Source organism: Colias philodice, chromosome 28, assembly GCF_061535455.1.
Source record: "Colias philodice isolate Cphi_HAF_F1 chromosome 28, ilColPhil1 Martin Lab GWU primary, whole genome shotgun sequence".
In the NCBI taxonomy this organism is placed as follows: Eukaryota; Metazoa; Arthropoda; class Insecta; order Lepidoptera; family Pieridae; genus Colias; species Colias philodice.
The window spans coordinates 3,510,261-3,536,415 of record NC_143113.1 but is presented as its reverse complement, the minus strand read 5'-3'; the positions used below and the strand labels follow the sequence as shown (position 1 = coordinate 3,536,415).

At 32.9% G+C, this 26,155-nt stretch overlaps 1 protein-coding gene across 1 annotated transcript; it reads left to right on the top strand.

Annotated features, from left to right (window-relative positions):
• The first annotated feature begins 1,699 nt into the window (after positions 1-1,699).
• LOC149476274 (uncharacterized) lies at positions 1,700-25,441 on the top strand. Its single transcript, XM_089712299.1, has 5 exons — positions 1,700-1,852; positions 7,462-7,897; positions 8,583-8,786; positions 22,023-22,180; positions 23,395-25,441. Exons 2-5 carry the CDS (start codon positions 7,492-7,494, stop codon positions 23,725-23,727), a joined length of 1,101 nt encoding a protein of 366 aa, XP_089568425.1. The 5' UTR covers positions 1,700-1,852; positions 7,462-7,491; the 3' UTR covers positions 23,728-25,441.
• Positions 25,442-26,155: the final 714 nt, after the last annotated feature.

Sequence of the window (26,155 nt, the reverse complement as noted above, 5' to 3'; positions counted from 1 at the left end):
CCATTGACGATTGGCTTTTCATAATTGAACCTAGGAGCTATTTAAAACTTTTCAGTGTGAAAATCTGGTAATTTATATTATACAACCCGGCGAACTCCGTTTCGCCACCAGATGGCTTCGTTTTATGTAACATTTCATTTTTCCCGCTTTTCTGTTGAAAATATTCACGAATTTTCTTTACTATAAACCTCACGGAGACCGAGACCTTTCCAACGAATGCAAAACCGTGGAAATAAGTTCGTGCGTTCTGGAGTTATAGCGTCAGGAAGGAAAACCCGACTTATTTTTATATAGTAGATGAAGTTTACTTTTCATGGGGTTAAGAACAGGGGCCGTACATCTTATTTCCAGACAGTTTACGTTGTGAATTGAACTGACTGGCAAATTCATATCACTTATACCATAATAATTAATCATGGCTCGTTATTGCGATCATAATACGACCCCTGATGTATTTTACTGATCGATATTATAGGTAGATTTCTGTAGGTAGGTACTATTTACTTAGATGATTACTTCAAAGCTGCAACCACCCACTTCTTGAAGAATATCGATATTATTTGACTGGCCGGTTGGCTTGGTTGGTAGTGGCCCTGCCTTCCAAGCCAGAGGTCATGGGTTCGATTCCCACCCGGGGCAAATATTTGTGTGATGAACATAGATGTTTGCTCTGTGTCTAGGTGTTAATTATTTATATAAGTATTTATTTAAAAATTATATATGTATGTTTATCAGCCATCTGGTTTCCATAACACAAGCGAAAGCTTAGTATGGGATCAGATCGTGCCGTGTGTGAAAATTGTCCTGAAATATTTATATTTATATTTGACGTCATCCCTCTAGTGACGAGGTTGGCATGGCATGTACCTGCACTTATTTAAATACATTATAAGCACCTAAGTATGTAAAAAATATGAATAGCAAGTTATCCTGGCTCCATTACTAAAATAATAATAATTATACCTTCAAAGAAAAGTACCTAAATAAACTACACCTGTTTTAGCTTCGCCCTGGCATTTGTAGCTACCTAGTAGGTACCTATATTGCGCCTACTGGGCCACCCTTTCTATTTCTATTCGTAATTTCGTAAGTATGTACCTATTTTTATTAACCCATCACAAATCTATCTTCATCACCTAGGAATCTAAGTATAACAAGTATTGTGTAAAAGTAAATTTTATATCGATAACATTTATCATCAACTTATCGATCGATAAAACAACATCTCATTTCTATGACATCACCAATTTTGTCTCAAAAGAAAACAAGATGAATTGCAAAAAATCCTCGCCAATAGCCGAAGCAATTTATTTTAGCGCTCTAATATAATCTGTGTATATTTTTTTCATTCTATTTTATCTGTCCAAAAAAGTTAATGTTCCCGAAATCAAAGAACAAAGCTCTATTGTAGATACAAATAATATGAAATCAAGCCGCGGTTAAGCAGTAAATTTGGTCGTCTCATGCGTAAATTTCATCGCTGCGCGCGCGAAAAGAATAGACAATGTGGAAGCGAGACAGACAATGGCGGGTGGGGCGTCCCGAACCAGCGTTTATTGAACCTCTGCTCCAACTGAGCTGGATTATGGCTGGTATCAGATAATAACGGTCTGTACCGCCCATGTCCACATACGATAAGATATGGGCAGATAATGGGTGATACCGGGCATAATGAAATAATCCAGTTGTTACCGACGGTTAGTCGGAGTAGGTTTCCGAACGCGCGCGGGAAATTTTGACGTTTCGCTTTTTTTTTTAATCGCGTTTTGACGCAGTGGCTGTGATTTTGGACCGTGAAGGGTTTAGTGTTATTGTTTTTTATGGTGCTTTTATTTTCTTTACATAGCTTCCGGTAAGATAATTGAGATTTATAGGTTTTATTACGTAGTTATTAAATAACTTTCAAATGTAATAAATATACGATTTTATGTGCAAAATAATAAAATAAGTTTATTTTATTTATTTATATGATTGTTTATGAAGCTTTCCTAATTTTTCTCAATTCAAAGATAAAAAATTTCCCTGCTAAATAAGCAAAGGGTAAAAACCAAAACTTGGCAAAAACTTATTTTCCTCTATCTAGATAATTTAGGTATCTATACATACTTATTACTTATATAAGAAAATAATCAATTTTAACTGCAATCTATTATTTTTTTTTGAATAAAAAATAGCTGATGCTTACCTAAATGATAGGTAATAAATATTATTGTAACTGTTTCATATTTTATGTAATACACACAAGAGAGCTTATACAAGCATTCAAATGAAAAGATTTCGACGCGCTTACAGACCCACCGGACATTTTTAAAACATAAAATACCTACTAACCCTATAAAAAAAATATCACTTGCCGAGGCTACCTGTATGCTAAATGAGAACCATGTGCAACTAATCGGCTAAAATAAAAATATTAACTATCAGTAAAAGTCTCACTAATCTTATATATAAAAATGAATCGCAAAATGTGTTGGTAAGCGCATAACTCGAGAACGGCTGAACCGATTTCGATAATTCTTTTTTTATTATATTCCTTGAAGTACGAGGATGGTTCTTATGTAGAGAAAACGTAAACATGTACCACGGGCGAAGCCGGGGCGGACCGCTAGTAATTAATATAATTAAGTCTTATGGGTCCGTATTATGACATCTTATTTCCAGACAGTTTACGCCGTGAATTGAACTGACTGGCAAATTCATGCTTATAATGATAAGATTGAAATAACCATTGGCTGATTGTTGCGACCATAATATGAACAACCCCTGTTCGAGCCATGAGTCCTCTAGAGCCTCTTTCTAGGAAACAATCAACTTTATATACAATTCATAAGAAGGCTTTATTTATTATCTACCTAATGATATTTTGCATTTAGGTATATTTATTTGTATAGATCAATAATATTACGATTATTTATGGGAAGAACATTAGGTATATACCTACTATTTTCCTACGAATGATTTAACATGTTTTTATTTACAACCTTAGATACTTACGGAAAAAAACATGAAAATCGATCAAGCCGTTTTGAACGAGTTTTATTACAATAACAGTGGCAAGAAAATTGTTATCATGCAATTTGGATTAAATTAAACTCAAAGATTTATTCATTCAAATTTCAAATAGACTTCTAAACTTCCTTTAGAAGCGTTTTCGGAAATAAGTTACTACTTGGAAGAGCCGACAAGAAATTCCGTAGGTATAGATAGGATAGTTGCTCTTCTTAAATAATGTCAACTGAAGATAAATTTTATTTTTCCATCATAATAAATTATCTATCTTATTCCATATATATTAAATATTGAATAATTCCTTCTCTTTAAATTTATACTTAGGTACATATAGTAAAGTAGGTTAGGTGCATATATGATATAATATTATAGTAGTACACATATAAAAAAAAAACCTGGAAGAAATGGCTTATAGCCATAAGGCCGCCCACTGTATGCCGATTGTATCTTTTATTTTGTGTCGTCTTAATCTTGTATTTCCTATACAGTGAAGAATAAATAAATAAATAAAATAAATAAATAAAAACTCCGTCGGACTTTTTAAACCGCGTGAAACGCAGAACCGATTTTAATGAATTTTCACGTAGGCTGACTGACTAAAGCCAATCTTATTGCGTGTATAGAATTTCACCAAAAATATTTTCATGTAAAATTACTTCTATAGCACTCTGAAAAAGTTATCAGGGGGTTACTATGATCTCTACTTGCAGTATTATTTCCAGTGTGGAAACATTACGGCGCGGCGCTATACAGGGTGTACCTAATCGTTAAGTGTGCACAGGCGATTATTCCGTAACTATTGCAGATATCAAAAAACTTTATACTGTTATCGAAAACCGGTATAGGTCGTCTAACGCTGTCACTATCCCACACTGAAAATAATTCTGCTATAAAACATCTTACCATCCCTTCATAATCCTACTAATATTATAAATGCGAAAGTTTGTGAGGATGTGTGTGTGTGTGTGTTTGTTACTCTCACGCAAATACTACTGAACCGATTACAATGAAATTTAGCACACATATAGAGGGTAACTTGGATTAACACATAGGATAGGTTTCATCCCGGAAATCCCACGGGAACGGAAACTATGCGGGTTTTTCTTTCAAAACGCGGGCGAAGCCGCGGGCGGAAAGCTATCCATACTAATATTATAAATGCGAAAGTAACTCTGTCTGTCTGTCTGTTACTCAATCACGCCTAAACTACTGAACCAATTTGCATGAAATTTGGTATGGAGATATTTTGATACCCGAGAAAGGATATAGGCTACCTTTTATTGCGAAATATGTACCACGGGCGAAGCCGGGGCGGACCTCTAGTAAATATATAAAATGTAGAGCCAAGCGTCTAACTATACACATATTAACTCTTCAATTAACTTAAAACCTCTTTACTTTAGTTAAAATTGGCCGTTTCGTTACTACGTAAACAGTTGTAATATAGATTAAGAATTTTTCACCGTACTTTTGGAAAAATAGAATTTTACTTGGGTATTTTATAGACCCGAACGAAATTGTTGTTGCGATACTAAAAATTGTGAGTGTTTTCTTGATTTAATTTTATAATTTATTACTAATTAATAACTCAACGATTACACTATAAAGTGATGGAATCGTTGAGCGAGCGTGGTCACTCAACTTTAGGAGATAATTAAAAAAATAGTCTTCTACTGAAAGATTTTCAACTATTTTCGTTCAAAATCTCATTAAAAGCGTAAATTGCAGTTTGGCCGTGAAAGCGTAACAAACTTATAATATTAGTAGGTACCCCGGATTATTTCTGCCTGTAACATCTTGTAAACGGTTCTTTATTGTTGTTAAAAATATAATCATGCATGCATGAGCCTTGAAATTGAAACTTAAATTCTATTCTAGCTTCAATCTACTATATAAAAATAAGTCGGGTTTTCCTTCCTGACGAACTCCAGAACGCCCGAACCGATTTCCACGGTTTTGCATTCGTTGGAAAGGTCTCGGGCTCCGTGAGGTTTATAGCAAAGAAAAGGTGTCTCTGGTGGCGAAACGGAGTTCGCCGGGTTTGCTAGTTATTTTAATATTTTATTTAACAAGACAACGTCTCTAGGTTTTTTCCGTAATAAACTTAATTAATTAAATACCTAATAAATATCATCAAATAAACAATTTAGGTATTATCCCTAATTTTAATAACCGAAATCCACTTAATGAATGGAAACAGATAAAATATCGATAAAAACACTGCATAATATACTTAATGAATTTGATAAGCTCAAATCGGTTAATAATAAAGTTATTATTATCAATTTAATATACGACGCGTGACAGACAGGCGGTAGTAGTGATAATATTATATACCTACTAGCGGCCCGCCCCGGCTTCGCCCGTGGTACATATGAAAAATAGATGTTGGCCGATTCTCAGACTTACCCGATATGCACAAAAAATTTCATGAGAATCGGTCCACCCGTTTCGGAGGAGTATGCAGACTAACATTGTGACACGAGAATTTTATATATAAGACTAGCTGTCCGCCCCGGCTTCGCCCGTGGTACATATGAAAAATAGATGTTGGCCGATTCTCAGCCTTACCCGATATGCACAGAAAATTTCATGAGAATCGGTCCACCCGTTTCGGAGGAGTATGCAGACTAACATTGTGACACGAGAATTTTATATATATAAGATATTAATATTATGGTATACTTATTACTTATAGTTATTTGTACCTACATAAAATAAGTACTAATAATATAAACCAGATTGTTTGAATTTTTTTTAAGTGGGGAAATCTTGCATAGATACCCACGGGCTCCGGGGGAGGGGCCGTGGGTTATGTCGGATTCCTACCGACCAAAACCCCACTGTGTTCCGTCAAGCCGCATCAACCAGAGGGTCACGGGTATTGGTAGAATTCATCCGTAACCCCATCAGCGGCAGCCCGTCGCCGGGCCCAAACAAGCTAAGAGCCTGCCAGCTACATCAACATTTCAAATTTTATCCAAATCGATTCTATAATTATTATCCATGAGAGAGCACTAAACATTCCTCTTTTATTGCACGCCTCATAAGCGAAGCGTTGAGGTGGGTACTACTGTCACTTCGCGCAAAACATCTGATTTTTCAAACTTAAAATGTCTTTATGTATCATACATTGCACTTGTAAGATAATACATACACACACATATTAAGAAAAAACACTATTTTTAACGTTCATGATATTTTTGATGTCATTTTTGTTATTTAAACTAGTTAAAAAACAGTTTAAAAAAGTTCTGTCTTGGACGTCCGTGTGTCTGTATGTGCGGATCCTTTTTCTTGTTAACACGATAGCGACCGAAATACTTTACCTACTAATCGAGTCTTTTTTTTTCTCTTACGCTTGAGTATGCTCAGGAATAGAACCCTTTCATTTTTCAAGGTCTGATTCGATGTGGTTTAATTGTTATTAAATAAACAAAAATAATAATTAATAAATATTTATTAAAAAAAAATTATGAGGCGTGCACTTTTGGATTTTCCAAATTTTTCAAACTATAGTTTATGCGTGAAATAACCCTAAATATCACGTAGGTTCTAGGTACTTAGTTTTATCCCGCTGCTTTACTCACATTTTTAAATACTTATAATATAAATACTTTATAAATATATCAAATGTCAAATCTTAGATTATAAAGGGGCTTGGCGTTACTTGAGATGATAAATTGATAACTTATTTTATCAATGAACGCTTGCAGTATTCACGAAAAAATTCCACCCGATTATTTTTCAGAAAAACTATGAAAGATTTCGTTTCAACGAACTAATAGATTACAGAAAATGACGGCTTATAATAATTATTTACGCCGTAAAGTATTATTAAAACATATGTTGCGTGAAAAGCATATAAAGTTTACATTATATCACGCTAAAGTGCTCATTAGAATTAGATGAAATTTTTAAGGGCCGATTTTTCAATGCTTGGATAAAATTTATTCGTCGAATAATGTATAAAACTACCATTTTAAAAACGTATTCTAATTGCCCGTATTTGACAGTTTACGTGACATTTTAATATTATCGTGTAATACTTTATTGGACGGATAAGTTTTATCCAAGCATTGAAAAATGAAAAGTAAAAAAATAAAAAGTAAAAGTAATAGTTTATAATCTGGATAGCTCGTAGGTACTTTTAAAACAGAACTGCATACCACCAACCATGCAATGAAACTGCAGGTTTTAGAAATGAGATTACAATATTGATCCTTCGCCATTCCAAACTAACCGCTTTCTCTTAATTAGAATAAGTCATCAGGCAAATTGACCAAACTAAAAACAAGAATAGAAGTTTTGATTTCATTCATTTCTGAGAGAAACATTGTCAACAGTCATAGGCTAGCCGCTAGTTTAAAATCTACCAAGAGTGGAACGCACCACCACACTTTCTAGTACAAGAACAACGCAATATCAAACTAACCACCCATCTCTTTACAGACCAACAATGAAACAAGAACCTAACTAACCATGTACCACGAGACAGAACAAATTGACATCGACCAAGACTCAAACCACAGCAGATCAAACACTCCCAAAATGTTCTACAAAGAAGAGAAAACTGTGATTAACCAGAAAAAGTCGTTTTGCATAGATGCCTTGCTATCCAAACATATAGATTCCGACGCTGAAAAAACGCAGAATTACGTAGCGTTAATGAATAAGAATTACATAGCAAGATACCAGAATGATTATGAGAGAGTGGAACAGCAAACAGAAGGTATTGAGAGGGAAAGGGTCAGTGAGAGTCCTAAAAGTGGGAGTAGTAGGAGTGTATCGCCAGGATCGGAGGATGGGAATAGATCCGAGTCCTATAGTCCTCCGATTTCGCCAGGCGTTGAGGGTGGGAATGAAGAATATGAGAGCTATAGACCTGGTAAGGTTTTATTGTAAAAAGTAGAGCTTAACTATATTTTAATTTTGTCGATAAAACATTCTTCTCATTATTTAATGAATCGAAAGGTAGCGAATTAATTTCTAAATATGCAGTGAATATTTAATAGCTTTATTCGAAGTGAAGTCCGAAACTACTAATCCGATTTTCGTTATTAACTGTATTATACAGCTATAAGGTTATGAAATTACAATTATTATTAGTAATTACAATTAAATTAAAATTAATGTGCGCATACCTTGGCATGATCAGAGTTCTCATGAGAACAAAATACCATCACATAACTTATCCATACTAATATGTATTATAAATGCGAAAGTAACTCTGTCTGTCTGTCTGTTACTCAATCACGCCTAAACTACTGAATCAATTTGCATGAAATTTGGTATGGAGATATTTTGATACCCGAGAAAGGACATAGGCTACCTTTTATTGCGAAATATGTACCACGGGCGAAGCCGGGGCGGACCTCTAGTTTTGAATAAAACTTACATTATTTTGTCACTACTTAAACATTAGAGAATCATTCAAACTCGAAAGAAGCGTATTTGAATCTTGTCTATGATCGATTTTTCTTTCAAATAATATCTGTGATAATATATAACCACAGATATAACTCACCACAAAACTAAAAAACCAAAACTACAACTTATTACATTTTCCACAGGTATAGTCCCAAAACCGGGTCTCCTACCACAAAACCCGGCGCTCGTAGCACAGTCATCTCTATTCAACTACCCGCAAATGGGCATGCCCAGCGGCCCGATGCCGTCCGCCTTCCATCACCCGGGCGACAGGGTACTCCATCATATGCAGTTGGAGTGGCTCGCCAGAACCGGCATGTTCTACCATAGGATACCTGAGTTGGGAGGTAAGTTTTTAATGTTAGTACATGTGTAGAAACCTAAGGGCTTCGCTCGCTCCGGGAAGCAAATAAAACTAATAAAAAGTGTTATCGTATATTACAACAAGTACCTACATAAAATTAATTTTTTATCCGTATGTTACTCAATGGGGATGAATTATTCCGCTAGTTCCGTGTACAGATCAATTCTGGAAAAAGATACTAAGAGACTAAGTAGGTACATCGTCTCGCATGAATAAAGCTTGGCAGTTAGATAATTTAAGACAATTTGGAAGAAAATCGAACTCAACTAATACAAAATTAAAAAAAAATCACCTGACGTAATTTGTCGCGCCATCATCCAACGCTTACGTCGCCAATAAAAAAAAGTGTTCGAATATGTCAATGTCAACAGTGACAGGTGTCACATTTGCACAGATTATGTGCACCCTCCGGCTTGCAACCCTTCATAGAGCCCTGTGGCTTGTTTATTGTCACGGTAAACAGTGCAGCGTGTTTTATTCAATGCTGGTTTGTTTTTATTGTTGTAGGCAACATAATGCGCATAAGGGTAGTTTACTGTTAAATTGAAACAAAAATTTTGAAAATATGATTAAAGTAAGTAAGTAGGTAGCTTACAAATACATAATTGAAATATGTAAAATGTACCTTCGACCTAACTTTATTTTTTTATGACCAAACTCAGTGATATTTAAAAAAAATCTTATACGACATTCGATTTTCAAAAACGCTTACGCACACGATTAGATTACAAAGTATATAATCACGTATGACGGTAACATTTAACTACATATATGAATATGGCTAATAAGCCACATTTCAACGTGCCACTCTCGGAGTCTATCTACACCTTTCTCATTATAATAATATCATCATTTATGCTTTTATTCATACCGCTTACTTATAAACCAACCCGCGCTCCTTAGCTAGTTTTGTGTGAACAAAAGTTTTGTTATAAGTACCTAGATAACAGCACAAATTAACTTTTAAATTCGACTTTCAAATGCACTTGCCAAATTTCCGTTTAGTACCAGCCCTATAAACGTAATCATAATCCTCAGGGCTGCCCCAAACAGGATAATTGTAACGCAAATAACATGTGCGTCCGAGTGATTAGCTCACATTAGACATTATAAATAAAATGCATTAACACCCCTCAAATAAATATAGTGTCGCGAATTCACCATACTTAACGACCCCAACTATGCGTTGAATGGCTAAGTACCTATGGAGGCGACACTTTTTAATATTTTTAAGTGTGATTGAATATAAAAATAAACATAGTCGAAATTTTAAAAAGTAGACCGTCCATTTTTCTTGCTTATTACGTGATTATCAAGATCGTTTTTAATTGGCGGTGTTCCTATTCCTTACACTTTTAGGTGGCTAGGTGGAATATGCGTAAAAAATAGACATTGTATAGTAATTTTAAATTTATTTCAACACACTGATGTGGTTTATTACATGTATCATGTTCTATGAAAAATTTAGCTTAGAGATTTCCACCATCCAACTTGACACAATGACTGCCACATTTTCGTATCATATCATAACTGATACATCAACTTTCAACTGTTTTTATCATTGAACTTAAACTAGTCTTATCTCAGTACATATCTAAAGCCATTTACTTCAATCTTACAATAATAAATAGGTTATAAACAATCAATCAATGTCTAATATTTCGGTACATAATGATCGATCATTTAAATCCGTATTCGACATATTGTTATTTTTAATATTTGTGAAATAGCCTACGAAGGCGTATTTGAACAATACGTCATCCAAACATTACTACATTACCTTACTAATATTATAAAAGCGAAAGTATATTTGTTTGTTCGTTTGTCATTCTTTCACGTTGCAACGATACGATTTTTATGCAGCTATATTTGCGTCTGGACACAGTGCTAATGAGTAACTTTATACAAATTTTTACTGTAACCGGTATTTCCTATGATCACTATTAGATTCCTATTACATATTTAAATTTGTATCTTCACAGCTTAAAAAGTAAACCTATAATTTTATTACAAAATCAATTAAATTAATAAAATAATAAAGCCCTTTCCACACTTACTGCACCCACCGAATCTACCGATGCAAAACTCAAATAAAAATTATCGTCAACAATTTCTACCATCTGTTACAAATTGAATAATTGGCTCAACTAGCTGTCTGTCCCTCTCCCTCGCTACGTTAGAAAGGGATAAACATATAATTGTCATCTGTTTAACTTGTTTAATCTTTTGATAAAAACTCCGGTCTTTTATTTGTATAGAAAGGTCAAAAAGCTTATAGAATGACTAGTTATTAGTCGCGGAGTCGCCCCTCAATTATACATGAAATAAATTATAGGTATAATTATTTATTAATTGACATTAATAAAAAAAATAACTACTAGGTCCCTAAATATGTACTAGACAGTATGTAATAAAACAAAATCCATACTAATATTATAAATGCGAAAGTAACTCTGTCTGTCTGTTACTCAATCACGCCTTAACTACTGAATCAATTAGCATGAAATTTGGTATAGAGATATTTTGATACCCGAGAAAGGACATAGGCTACTTTTTATCCCGGGAAATAGGATAGGTTTTATCCCGGAAATCCCACGGGAACGGGAACTATGCGGGTTTTTCTTTGACTGCGCGGGCGAAGCTGCGGGTGGAAAGCTAGTTATAAATAAAATATTATAAGTACTTATAGATTGTAAACATTTTTTGAAAGCGGCCTTGTTGCTATATGAGCGGTTTTTTGCAAGCAAATCTATGACAATATTTATTAATTGAGATATTGTCATAGGATCATTAGAAGTTAGAATTTAATTGATATAATATACCTTTTACAAATATTCGACGGGAATATCATGTTGTTTAAAGTTTTCTTCAATTAAATTTAAATTTTCTTATTTCCGCACAAGATCTAAATATGAATTATAACAGTAAAAAAATTGTAAAATTGAATCATCCGCATTCCAGATACAGTATGAAATTACATCTTTGCCGAGAAATTATTTGCATTCGAAGTAGTTGTAGTTATATACAGGGTGTCCCATTATCGCGCGAAGGGACTTGTAGTCTTGCATACACTGATCACGTAAAAAATACTTAAACAAATATAACACCAAAAAATTTTTGCTAATTTTTTTCTTAAAATTCATGTTTCCTTCTCTAGCTTCGCGCAGCCGGCATATAGGTACACTGCTTCTATAATGTGAGCATTTTGTCTATGAAAACATAATCTTAAACGATAGCTCACGTGCTGGTGGTGGTTAGGCGGGTTGTTTGTTACGGTTGTACTCTTAGAGTTTTAAGAATTCATCTATTTTAAAAGAAAATGCGTTTGGAATTTTATAAGTATTTTTTACGTACTCAGCGTATGCAAAACTATAACCTCCTTTGAGCTTAGTATACCAACAGTGGGACACCCTGTATAAGTAGCCAAATATAACTAATACAATTCCGTTACTATGTAATACAGAAATAAACACATAAACAAAACGTTTAATTAACTTTCCAATTAAATAATTAGTCTTTTGCAAACTCGATTTAAAAATTATCCACGGGACGGGACTTAATTCCGTTGCAATGGTGTGGTGCGTTTGATCGAGGATAATCCATCCATACTAATATTATAAATGCGAAAGTAACTCTGTCTGTCTGTCTGTTACTCAATCACGCCTAAACTACTGAACCAATTTGCATGAAATTTGTTATGGAGATATTTTGATACCCGAGAAAGGACATAGGCTACCTTTTATTGCGAAATATGTACCACGGGCGAAGCCGGGGCGGACCATTAGTAGTCAATAAATATATTTATTACATCAATTTTATATTATGTAGTAATGAATTATTTGTAAATATTGCAGTGTAAACAAAATTTTAATGTTACCCGTCTTAAAATAGAAAACATAAACAATGCGCACTGCATACATGCATTTTTCTGCTGTAGAGTCACAATTTTCATGTAGGTATCTTACGTTTAAAAAGTCCCAAACTTTATATTAATAGTGATATATTTCTTATTGTATGAAGTACAATAAGAGATATAGACTATTAAATATCGTCATTCAATGAAGGCGCTAGTCATTCAATCAAATAATAATTCAACTGCGACATAATATATACCACGAGTGAAGCCGTGAATAAAAGCTAGTATACCGTCCATAGTGACACCATACACGCCGGCTCTAAGCCAATTAGCGAGCACCAATTTGCTGGCACAAACAAAGCCTTGACAAATTAGATCCAGGGGCTAGTGATGGGGTGTTGTCGATAGTTTTGTGTTCTCTATGGGTTTTAATTGTTATTGTGAATTTTACTTAATACTTAGGTATATAAGTATAAGTACGTACTTGTATACAAGTTTGTTATAGCGTTGTAATAGTGATTTAACTAGAACAGTATTTAGATAGCGATTGAATAGATATTAAAATAAATCAGAGTATATAGAGTTAATTATGATGCATATAATTATGTAATAGGGATGAATAAAATACTTTAATCTTAAATCAAGTTTATACCTTTTGCATTATATGAATTTTCTTTAAATTTTACCATTGTTTTAACATATCGGCTTGACTTATTTATTGAATAACACTATTACATTATTACAATTACAGATCTCTTTGCCTATTAGATATTAAAGAATCCGACTGCATTAATATAAACTATTTTTGAGGAATTTTATAGCTTTTTACTTTTTTCTACCGTTACTGTACCGTCATTACAATTAATAGTTAGATATAAAATAAGTGATTTATCAATTAATACGATACTGAACATCCACGCATAAGGATACTTTAGAATAAAGTACTATTATTTAAATTGTAATTACCTTATCCCATTTTAATAAAGAGAATGAAATTGTTAAATGCAACGTAATATGCAGAAAAGCAATGTTGTAATTCTTATTTCTTAGATATAAGCTGTAGGTATGTTACTTTTAAGTTATTTATTTAATTTACCTCCTTGTCCTATTTATACTTGCTGTTTTTTATATTATTTACTACAATTCATACATAGCCCTTCCATTCAATACTATTTCTAAAATTTATTAATTTCTCGTCCAATTTTCTACCCTGATATATAAATGTTCTACTAATTTAAAACGGTAACAAATCGATACCATAAAAAATTACGCACATCACTACTCTATTTGTCCCAAAAGGGTGTATTTTTGGCAACATGTAGCTGCTCCAGTGGCCAAGGGTGATGTATGGTGGAAATTTATTATCTTTATTGCTTGGGTACTTTAACGGTAAAAAATCACGGTTTAAATGTTTTTGTTAGGGATGTATGAGATAGATCAGATAGAAGAAAAGGTATAGATCGAATATTGTATTCTTATTTTCGTACTTATTAGATATAGTAGGTATTTAATCTTCTTATATATAAATGTGAATCGCAAAATGTGTTGGTAAGCGCATAACTCGAGAACGGCTGAACCGATTTCGATAAGTCTTTTTTTATTATTTTCCTTGAAGTAGGTACGAGGATGGTTCTTATGTAGAAAAAACGTAAATATTATGTACCACGGGCGAAGCCGGGGCGGACCGCTAGTTTTAAATAGATCTATAAAACAAATAAATGCTGTTTAATATGATAGGATACACTTATCTTCCTTTTAATTTTTATTTTATAAAACTCAGTCATTTCTATTAAGTACTAGCGGTCCGCCCCGGCTTCGCCCGTGGTACATCTTTACATTTTCTCTACATAAGAACCATCCTCGTACCTACTTCAAGGAATATAATAAAAAAAAAATTATCGAAATCGGTTCAGCCGTTCTCGAGTTATGCGCTTGCCAACACATTTTGCGATTTATTTTTATATATAAGATAAATTAATAATACAAATCTTATTGTATAGAAAAGTCCGTGTATTATCTATTATACTTAACATAAATAAAGTTTACATCTAAATAACTATTCATAGCAAATAATCACAATAATTTATAATACCCTCATATTTAAGTACTAATTCAAAGGGCGCGAAAAACAAATAATTAATTTAATTTCACACTTGCAATAAACAAACAAAATGAACAATAGTTAAATTGTCGACCATTAGACACCCCAACGATTTATATTGAGGGGTCTAAGTTTTTAGGGTTCCGTAATTCATATGAAAAATCGCTACATGATCATTTATTTACAAATATAATGATGATTTAATTCATGACATTTAAATTTGTGTGAATTATTAAATTGAATAAATTTAGCTTCCCAAATATGAAAAACTAGCTATGCTCCGCGGTTCCACCCGCAGTGCTCCGCTCCTGTTGGTCTTAGCGAGATATGATATATAGCCTATAGCCTTCCTCGTTAAATGGGCTATCTAACACCGAAATAATTTTTCAAATCGGACCATTAGTTCCTGACTTCCTGAGATTACCGCGTTAAAACAAGCAAACACACTCTTCAGCTTTATAATATTAGTATAGATAGGTATTAGTTATAAATTCGTATATTCCTTTAAAATAATTTATGTTATTACAACAACTGCTCTTTCAACTTTATGCTACTTTATTAACTAATTAAATAATAATAATATACTAATGATCTCTATAAAACAACTATATTCTAACCTAAAATAATTTCCTACGCTCCCCGAATTCCCTACTACCCTTTAAAAATATGAAATTGTATTCTACGGAACCCGCGCGTTATTTAATATCGCGCTTAACCATTTTTGCAATAAGTGCGGACATACGATGAGGTTGTACTAATTTTATTGGCGGGGCTCCAATTTTATGGTCTATTAGATTAATCTTAGGGCCCCATTATTATAATTCATTTAATTGTATGATCTGTGCATATGGCCGATTTGTAGTTGAAATTAGTTCGTCATTTTATTTATATTTGATATACGTTTAAGCTTATGATTTAGGATAGGTCGGTAAAATTTGTCGAATTTCGAAATCATATTTTTTTAAACTAGCGAGTGTAAATGTCGTACCTACTGTTTCAAATCTTCTAGGATATAAAAATAGTACATACCTTCATTATTCCAAAGCTCAAATAAATAATCTAGGTATACTATGTCGGGTCGCGGAAGAATTCCAACCAATACCCGCGGCCCCATCATTAAAGCGGCTCGACGGAATACAGTGGGGTTTTAGTCGGTAAGAATCCGACATAACCCACGGCTCCTTCCCCGGGGGCAGTGGGTATCTTTGGAAGATTTCCCCACTATAAAAAAAAAGGTATACTATGTCGTCTGGTTTAAGTGCCATGCCGACCGTCCGCGTCGGCGCTGACCGGTCACGTCGCGCGTCGGTGCAGCAGAAACGTATAAAGAACAAAAGAAGAACGATGATGCGTTTTAGAATAAATCGAAGTTGCTTCAAAGAAGTTCATACGTTGAGTTTCGACTGTCAACACCGACGGTCAGCGTGGTTAGCGTGTCACTAAAACTAGACTAACTCCTAAACCAATCAACAAATTATTTAAAGGTTTTCACCCTTTTATCGAACATTGGATTATAATGATTTGGAAGTTCTGTTGTTGTTAATAAACTGTCGTAAGGGTTTCACGAATGAAGTCACGGCTTCTTGTTGTATTTATACTTATAAGTTAAATGTTATAAATTCTAGAAGGGTTTTGTTGCAAAATTCGATTTTGCAGCTGCGAGTACAAAAAGAGACGGAAGGAAATTCCGCGAATCGAAATATCTTTTATCAGTTAAAACCAATGATAACGTTTGATGTGATTTTAATTTATTGTCAAATACAAATACTACACCGATATTATCATTTATTCATACCTATTTGCAAGTTTTTATTCAAACAAAAATTAAAAAATGTCTTCCTACTTCTGCGTAACCGCAGAATAAATATTAAAGCAATGAATACATAATTATATTTATATAACAAATACAATTACAACTTTGAGTACCGTATACATACAATTTAAAATAGTTTATAATGTACCTACTAGCTTTCCGCCGGCGACTTCGCACGCTTTGTCACAAATAATATACCTACAGCTACGTTATAATTTAATAATATCTACTATGCTTTGTCTAAAACTTAAGAAATTGTAGACTACATAGTATTTTCTAGTGTTTGATTTTACGCGATTATCGTGACCACGCTCGCTGTAAATGTGTTCAAAACGTCGGGAAAATAATATAATGAATAAATCGCGTTTAAAATCCGTTAAAAAGACTTTAATTTCTAATTGTAGACTAACTAATAAATAATTGTATACCTTCTTCGAGAACCACTCTACCTACATATTAGAAAAACTCTTAGGAAAAACTACATCAAAATCCGTTGCGTCGCGGTCGTTTAAAACTAAGCATAGGGACGGACAGATAGCGGAAAGCGACTTTGTTTTATACTATGTAGTGAAGTAGTAGGCACTTACTACTTATCACTTATCTTTTATACTATTTTTACTAACTTATTTTTTCACCATTATTATAATATCAGCGCAACATACACTATAATACACTACCTTTAAGTATTTGATATAGGTCAGCAAATATTATTTTTAAATGAAGTCTTAATTCTACTCGAGTAAACCCGCCTAAATTCTAACAGTACATCGTGTCGAATATCATTTATTTAACAATAGACAATAGAGTTATAACGCTCTGCCAAGCGCAAGTCTGCAATCAACCTTATTCAATTTGTCTCTGCTCCCTATATAAGACATTGTCTACACTGTACAGTCAGATTACATAATCTGTGGAACATATTCTTGGCGGGTAAGGAATAGAAGTTACAGCTTTTAATCACAATTTTAATAAATAGTGGTAGAAAATATTCTTTTATAAATCGAAAAGAATGTTAGGAATTTTTTTTAAGAATAGAAAAATTCGATCACGAGGTGGGATTCGAACTCACGTCGTTAGCCTGAGGTGGGTTAAAAGCGGTTATAGAGCATTTAATTGCTATAAAAATAAATATTAAAAAGATGTTTTTTCTCTATGACCTATGAGCCATGCCAAAAATTACATCATTCTAAAAATCAATACATATGCAAATAAAACATCGTCAAACACTTCAATTATTAGCAAAAAACTATTAAGCTATTAATTCCATAGTTAATTGCTTCCTCAACAAACCGGATAATATTATATTATGCTTTATATCTATACTTAATATTATAAAGAGGAAAGGTTTGTAATTATGTATGTATGTATGGTTTTCACGCATAAACTACTGGACCGATTTCAAAAATTCTTTCACTATTAGAAAGCTGCATCTTCACTGAGCAACATAGGCTATATTGCATTTTCAAAAAAAATAGAGATCCTTACCAAAAATGCAATAATGTAACCCAAGGTGTAAAAAATTCCTTAATAAAAATTATGTCATCGCGTGCGCTGCGGAATCTATTCCTTGAAGTACGAGGATGGTTCTTATGAAAAAGAACGTAAACATGTAGGTACCACGGGCGAAGCCGGGGTGGACTGCTAGTGATTTATAAAGCACGAACAAAATTATCAATAACTTATCAATAGGCCCAAATTAAATAAAGGAATCATACGAATACGAAAAGTCACGTTCAGTACACATTAATATTGATTTTTAAATTCACCTCTTAAGCACGACTGTGTATTGATTTTTGAACGTGCGCCATCGTAATATATTTTTAATTTCCAAATGTTTAATTTTTACTCGACGGTACCGTTCTTACTTATTGTTATTGAGTTTTAAACGATTTTAAAAGTGCATTGAAAAAGAGTTGGAAGTTTGAGCACGTTTTACCTACAGAAGAAAAAATGACAGAATACAAAGAATATGTATTTGTTCAGATATTCATAAAATTTATTTAAATTATTTAGGTATTTGTAAACCTACACAAGTAAGTATTATTAAATTTACAGGTTCTAATTGGTAGAAACCAAATACGGAGACGTAAAATTTTTCATAGTGGATTCATATTCTTTAAATAAATTTTCCCGCGAAAAAAAACCAAAACGTCACATTGACACTCCGCCGAAATGTTAAATGACAGATGCGTCGTGGATTTAGGCGGGAATTTATCGGCTTGTGCAAACACGGCCAAATGTCGCGTTCAAGCAATCCTGTTAGGCTAATTGATAATTATCATTTTTATGGGCTTAGTGCTGGCGGCGTTTGTGATAAATGCGTTTAGTAATTTCATTTTGGGTAATTGTATGCGTAAATATTGGTTGCGGCAACACTATTTCGGTTCTGTCTATATTAATATGTATTACAAAATTGATAATTTAATGAAATTTATCAAAGAATTGTTATGCATTTATTATATAATCGTTAGCTAACCTTGGTCACTTTTTAAATAAATTCTTCTAAGAAGGGCGTTTTTATGTAGAAAAAACAATTTATCTTTACTACGGACCGCAATCTGTTAAATCCTTTTCCTTGGGCCTTAGACAAAGTAACAATAATTAAAAAACGATAACGAAGTTAGAAAAGAAAAAATGTATGGGATTGACATTAGATAGACCACGTGATCTAACGCGGCGTATGTCAATCCCATACATTTTTGCCTTTTCTAACTTCGTTATCGTTTTTTAATTGTTACTTTGTCTAAGGCCCCTTGCCAATATTATAAATACGAAGTTGTGTCTCTCCTTCATGTCGCTATGAAGCGATTTTATGATATGATTTTTGTTTCTGGAGATAGTTAAAAGCCTAGAGAGGGGTATGGGCTACATTTTACCGGGGTTAATATCTTTCCCATGGGAATTTCCTTTGACTACGCGGATGTAGCCTCGGGCGGACAGCTAGTAATGCTATAAAAATACTTTCTGAAGAAGAAGAAGATATAGGTTCTATAATTATATGCTGGCTGTACCCCGCAGTGTTACCCGCAGTGCTCCGCTCCTGTTGGTCTTAGCGTAATGATATATAGCCTACAGCCTTCCTCGATAAATGGACTATCTAATACCGAAAAAGTTTCTCAAATCGGACCTGAGATTAGCGCATTCAAACAAACTATTCAGCTTTATAATATTAGTTAGGTTACCTATTTAACTATTTAGTATAGATATATATAGATTTTTTTATGTATGTACGGTACCCTAAACAGCCGAAAGCCAATCACAATTGTCGTCATCGATTGTGTGTAGTCACGAATTGGGCAATACAACATAATTGAGTTGATAAAATGTTATCAAAAGTAATTAGATGACAAATCAGTGTTGATAGCGGAATTAATTAGAGGTGGTAATTTTTTGTTAACGATGCGGCCTCTTTTGAAATACAATTTAGTATTTTTTACCGAATTATTATGGAGTGTGTATTTACAATCATATAAATCTAAATTTGTTTTTTTTAGATTAATTCTATGAGTGTAGGTAATAGAAAGACGCATTTGTTCGAAAACATATTTCAGGGCTACTGAATATCATACGTTTTAGCAATCCTTACCATTTATTATTTAAAACGCGAGCGAAGCGTACCAGCTATATCTAGCAAATAGACATTACTAATTTCACTTCTCCAAGTGTGTGCCACGAAAATTATATTCGTGAAGTTTCATCAAATATAACTATATATACTAGAGTAGATAATTTTTGAAACAAAAAAAAATCGCAGTCGGATGAAACCCATTAGAAAAGGAGGGGAATATGATAAAAATGTAAGGAAAAATAAATTACGGTCAATCCGAGTTCGGGAAGCGGGAGGGGGGAGCTTTTAAGAGAAAAAAATGGTTTCTCTCGATTTCCGACAAAACTACAAGTTCTATAGAAAAAAGTTCAATGGCAAAGTTGTAGGTAATTAAAAGTTCTACAACTTTTGTATTCACAATTTTTTCACATAACCTAAAAATTTAGGTGAAAAATTCAAAAAACCAAGTTTTTGGTCTTTTATTTCTATCTACTTCAAAATTTATTTTTTTTCTACGAAATTTGGTGGAAACTTACTTTATTATGTCCCAAATACACTGTAATTTATTTGATTGAAAATATTTATTTTTTCGCCTTATTTTGAATTAATACCAAAAAAACAACCTAATTTTCAATCGAAAAGTCACCCGTCAAAATATCAGCTTTTTTCAAAAACTTGGGGTGCCTTTTATTCATTGAAATCTCTACTTTCATATGGTGTAAAAAAAATAAACACCACCATAGTAAATGTTCTCAGGAAATGCATACAAACAGTCTGAAAATTAGCTTTTACTAAATCAGACACACTTCTCGAACTACCTGAAATGTTTTTATCGACATCATTTTGCTTTTGAATATGCTGTAAAATATTAAACTTAGAACAGATAATTATTTTTCTTTTGAAATATTACCGAAAAGCCGATACAAGAGAAGATATAGAGTTCAAGAAGTGTGCCTGATTTAGTAAAAGCTAATTTTCAGACTGTTTGTATGCATTTCCTGAGAACATTTACTATGGTGGTGTTTATTTTTTTTACACCATATGAAAGTAGAGATTTCAATGAATAAAAGGCACCCCAAGTTTTTGAAAAAAGCTGATATTTTGACGGGTGACTTTTCGATTGAAAATTAGGTTATTTTTTTGGTATTAATTCAAAATAAGGCGAAAAAATAAATATTTTCAATCAAATAAATTACAGTGTATTTGGGACATAATAAAGTAAGTTTCCACCAAATTTCGTAGAAAAAAAATAAATTTTGAAGTAGATAGAAATAAAAGACCAAAAACTTGGTTTTTTGAATTTTCACCTAAATTTTTAGGTTATGTGAAAAAATTGTGAATACAAAAGTTGTAGAAATTTTAATTACCTACAACTTTGCCATTGAACTTTTTTCTATAGGACTTGTAGTTTTGTCGGAAATCGAGAGAAACCATTTTTTTCTCTTTAAAGCTCCCCCCTCCCGCTTCCCGAACTCGGATTGACCGTAATTTATTTTTCCTTACATTTTTATCATATTCCCCTCCTTTTCTAATGGGTTTCATCCGACTGCGATTTTTTTTATCTTTTCATTATTTTCAAAGGCTTCTACCCCAGTCTATATATTTAACAAAACAATGTTTTGTTAAATTTTATGATTCCTAGGTGTAACCTACACAACGCATCCCACTTGTTTATTGGTTTCTAGGTATATTTCCTTTCCCTAAGGAAAGTACACGCGAGCAAAGCGAGAATCTAGCTAATACTATTTCTAATAAAGCCATCATTCGCAGGTGCACCTGTTATTTGTTTATAGTCGTTCTCTATAAAACGCGTAACCTAGCTAACACCATTATTACATACTAATAAAACTATAACAAACATAATTTACTAATAAGTAATACTAATAACCCTATCTTCCCCAGGTGCCCCCCACGCGCTCCTCGGCAAGACGCGGCGCCCGCGCACCGCCTTCACGTCACAGCAACTGTTAGAACTCGAGAAGCAGTTCCGAATGAACAAGTACCTATCCAGGCCGAAGCGGTTCGAAGTGGCTACTAGCTTGATGCTTACTGAAACTCAGGTATGTTTCTTTTATATTCCTTGCAGACGGACCCGCATGCAAGAGCACGTATTTTTGTAGCTCGTGTGTTATTCTGGTACATAAGCTTTTCACTGCAAATACTTCCATCCTCACAAAACTTTTGCGTTTATAAAATTAGTGGAATATGATATGATACAATAAAGGGGATCACTAACAGAAGGCTAGATACACTATTCGGGAGTAACACAGGCTATTTTATTTCCCGGTCAACCTGCAACAGTTTAATCTCGTTTTTTACAAAAGGAATTGATGTACCTACCTACTTTCTTTTATTACTTCCCTACATAATGCTTTCGTAAAAGGCTACTAAAATAATAAAATGGTCAATAATAACTCATCATGCTATGAACAATAATAGCAATATCTATTTTAAACAATTGACGGTAGACCCTTATGTACCTACCTTCTTAAAATTTTACTATCCTTGTTAAACTATCAAAGCATAAGCTAACCCAAGCTAACCCTTACCTCCCCATAGACCACAGATAACACTTGTCCCGCCAAAAACGACGTCATTTTGACGTTTACAAAATGGCGGCAACCAGTCATGTCAAGCGCGGATTTGGTACAAATGCTTACAAGATTACAGGGGTGGCTTGTTGCCATAAAGGTTATTGTTCCGGGCGTTTTATGTGGGTTTAAAGATTAATCTCGGCTACGGTAGACGTGATATATGATCGTAGATTGAAAAAGTTTGGGTATAAAATATGATTAGTAAACTGGAGCCCGTAGATAATAAATTCATTGTAAATACAGGGTGGAAAATAATTCTAATGTGTAGTTTTGCTAACTTAACCAAAATGAGATAAAATATAATTTCTTAAGTGACAACTAGGTATAGTTAAAACTTAAAATTATGTCTCATTAATTCATTTGTCCAGTATCTAACAAATACTGGTTTATAGTTGTTTGAAAATCTAAAATTGCATTCCAGTCGTTTTAAATTCAAAATTCAAGCATTATAGATATAGAAATAACAGCACACTGTGCACATTTACAATGTAGAGAATCTTATAAGCCGCTAATAATTACAAAACTTATGTCTACATTTAAATAAAACTAACAAACAACAGCAAATTGCATGAATACAGATATTTTGCGCTTCTAATTATTATCGTTTCGAACATAATCAAACTGTTTCCTATAATTAATTGCCAGACTCAGTTAATTAACATCAATTCATTTGCCCACAGGTAAAAATATGGTTCCAAAACCGCAGAATGAAGTGGAAACGTTCGAAAAAGGCGCAACAAGACAGCAAAAGCAAAGACCACCCGAGCGAGGAAAAAAATAAAAACAAGGAGGTCCTACACGACCATGACAAACAGCCCCCACAAATGGCGGGAGATTTGACACCTGTCAAACCGCCTCCCCTGCTCGACAGGGATAGAATGATCGCTCTAGAGCGGGAGAGAGCGATGGCGGCGGCGAACTTTAATTCGAATTTGGAAAACAATAGACGCGGACTCGTTATGAACCAAGATGGCCGACCGGGTATAAATATGTTCAAGCCGTATGTAGTATGAAATTAAATGTATTTTTATTTTATTACTAAGTTGGGTATCATTTTGTACATAATAAGTAAAGGTCGTGATTAGTGCAATTTTCATATTATTTATTTCAAATTTTAAGTTTATGCTTTTTTATTTTAACGGCTCACTATGTAAAAAGTAATATATCGACGTCCTTTCATTATTATAATAAGTATAAGGTACAAATATGTGTTTAAATAACTTTAATAATTGTAGATAATAATTGTTCAATATTCTTATTTAATGTTGAGATGAAAATGTATTATTTAAGTTAATAGTTAAGTATCTTTATTTGTATCATCCATGCAAAGGGTGCAATATGTATCTACTACTAATATTATAAAGCTGAAGAGTTTGTTTTTTTCCTTGAACGCGCTTATCTCAGGAATCACGGGTCCGATTTTAAAAACTACTTCACTGTTCGATAGTGCATTTATCGAGGAAGGCTATGGGCTTTACCTAGGTATATCATCACACTAAGACCAATAAGAGCGGAGCAATGCGGGTAAAATCGCGTTGCACAGCTAGTTTAACATATAATTTTTGACTGACTTCTCTTAGAACCTTATATTTGTTAGACAAATATGTATCTACCCTCTTTTCACAACAAAAACTTTAAATGAATTAGGGCTGAGTTTTCAATCCTTGGTTAAAACTTATTCGTCGAATAATGTATAAAACTACCATTTTAAAAACGTATTCTAATTGCCCGTATTTGACAGTTTACGTGACATTTTAATATTATCGTGTAATACTTTATTGGACCATCGAGATATATGTACTACGTATTGGACGGATAAGTTTTAACCAAGCATTGAAAAATCGGCCCTTAATTTAACGAACAAAATATTATTTATAAGTATATTATATGAACTGATACAGGCCAAATATAGTTAAGTTTATTTATAAAGATATATGTATTGTAAGTGTAAGATAGTGTTGCTATTATTTCTTTTTTACATATAAGTTACAATTAAAGTTGAAAGTGCTTACATCTAGTCTATTACTATTATGTATTAATTTGATTTATTTAACTTGAATATCACAATTTGGAAGTTTCAAGTTGATGTGAAATATTAAAAATATAACCCTTACGTGTATTTTAGTTTAAACTTAGAATAAAAACAGTATATAGTATTGTATTTTGTTTGATAATTTGTTTGTCTCTAACATTGGTTATGTATATCACACATGAAATATTATTTGGATTTTTATTGAACTTTTTATAGCCTATACACACAACAATTGTGGTGTTAGAACACCTTTATAAAACTAAAAAAACAAAATCAATATTGTCTCGAACTTCATTTTGTTGATTTCAACTTATTGTATGATAAAATATCATTAAAACACATGTTAAACTCATCCCATGATTTAAAATAATATTCGGTGTTCCACAAGGATACGTTCTGCGTCCTAATCTCTTTCTTATACGTATTCATGGCTACAAATTGATAATATTACGCAGTTTTATGTACCTGATACTTTATGTGTCATAATTTTTACTATATAAAAATAGAAAATGAAACCAGTGCCAAGAAGCTAAATTTTACGTAAATTGTGAAAAGTACCTTCTTCTTGTAATCTTTATTTGTGTATTTACTATTTACTGTATTTTTATAAGACATCTTTGATCAGTATTATTTTGTAGAGTACATAATTGTAAATTTAGGTGAACATGTACAAGATCTTAATAATAATATAAATTATTGTGTATATTTAGTTATAATAAAATATTGAACTATACATGATGTTTATTATTCATCCCTTCCTGTCATTCTTATAACACTAAGGTGCATAATATAAAACAAAGTCGCTTTCCGCTGTGTCTGAATGCTTAGATCTATAAAGTCACGCAACCAATTTTGATGGAGTTTTTTTTAAAGATAGAGTGATTCAAGAGGAAGCTTTTTATAGCGTATAATTTATTAGATTTTAGTCAGAGCGGGCGGAAAGTAAGTTAAAAAGAAATTAAATCGATATACATTATGTACATAATTATCATCAAAATGTTAATAGTATCAATACATAAATCAAATAATATTTAAATTTGTTTAGTAAATTAGTGTCATAGAATACATCTCTATTATTATATTATGTTCTATAATAATCTTAATGTACATTATTGTATTATCGCCGATCCTTGATAAGTTCAAATGTTTGAATTAATCTGCCCGTTAAAAGTGGGTCAAATGCGACGCTATTAGCCTTCTATCTCAAAAACTACTGAAACAGTTTTGATGAAACTCGCTCTGATTCCTAAGTTGGAACATATATGTACAACACAAATAAAATACATAAAGTACTTATTTCAATCCGACTCATATTTTTTGAGTTGTGCGTGGACAAACATACTTATATACCTACAAAAAAACCTACATACTACATATATGAATAAACTACGGTACCTGAAAAGTATAAT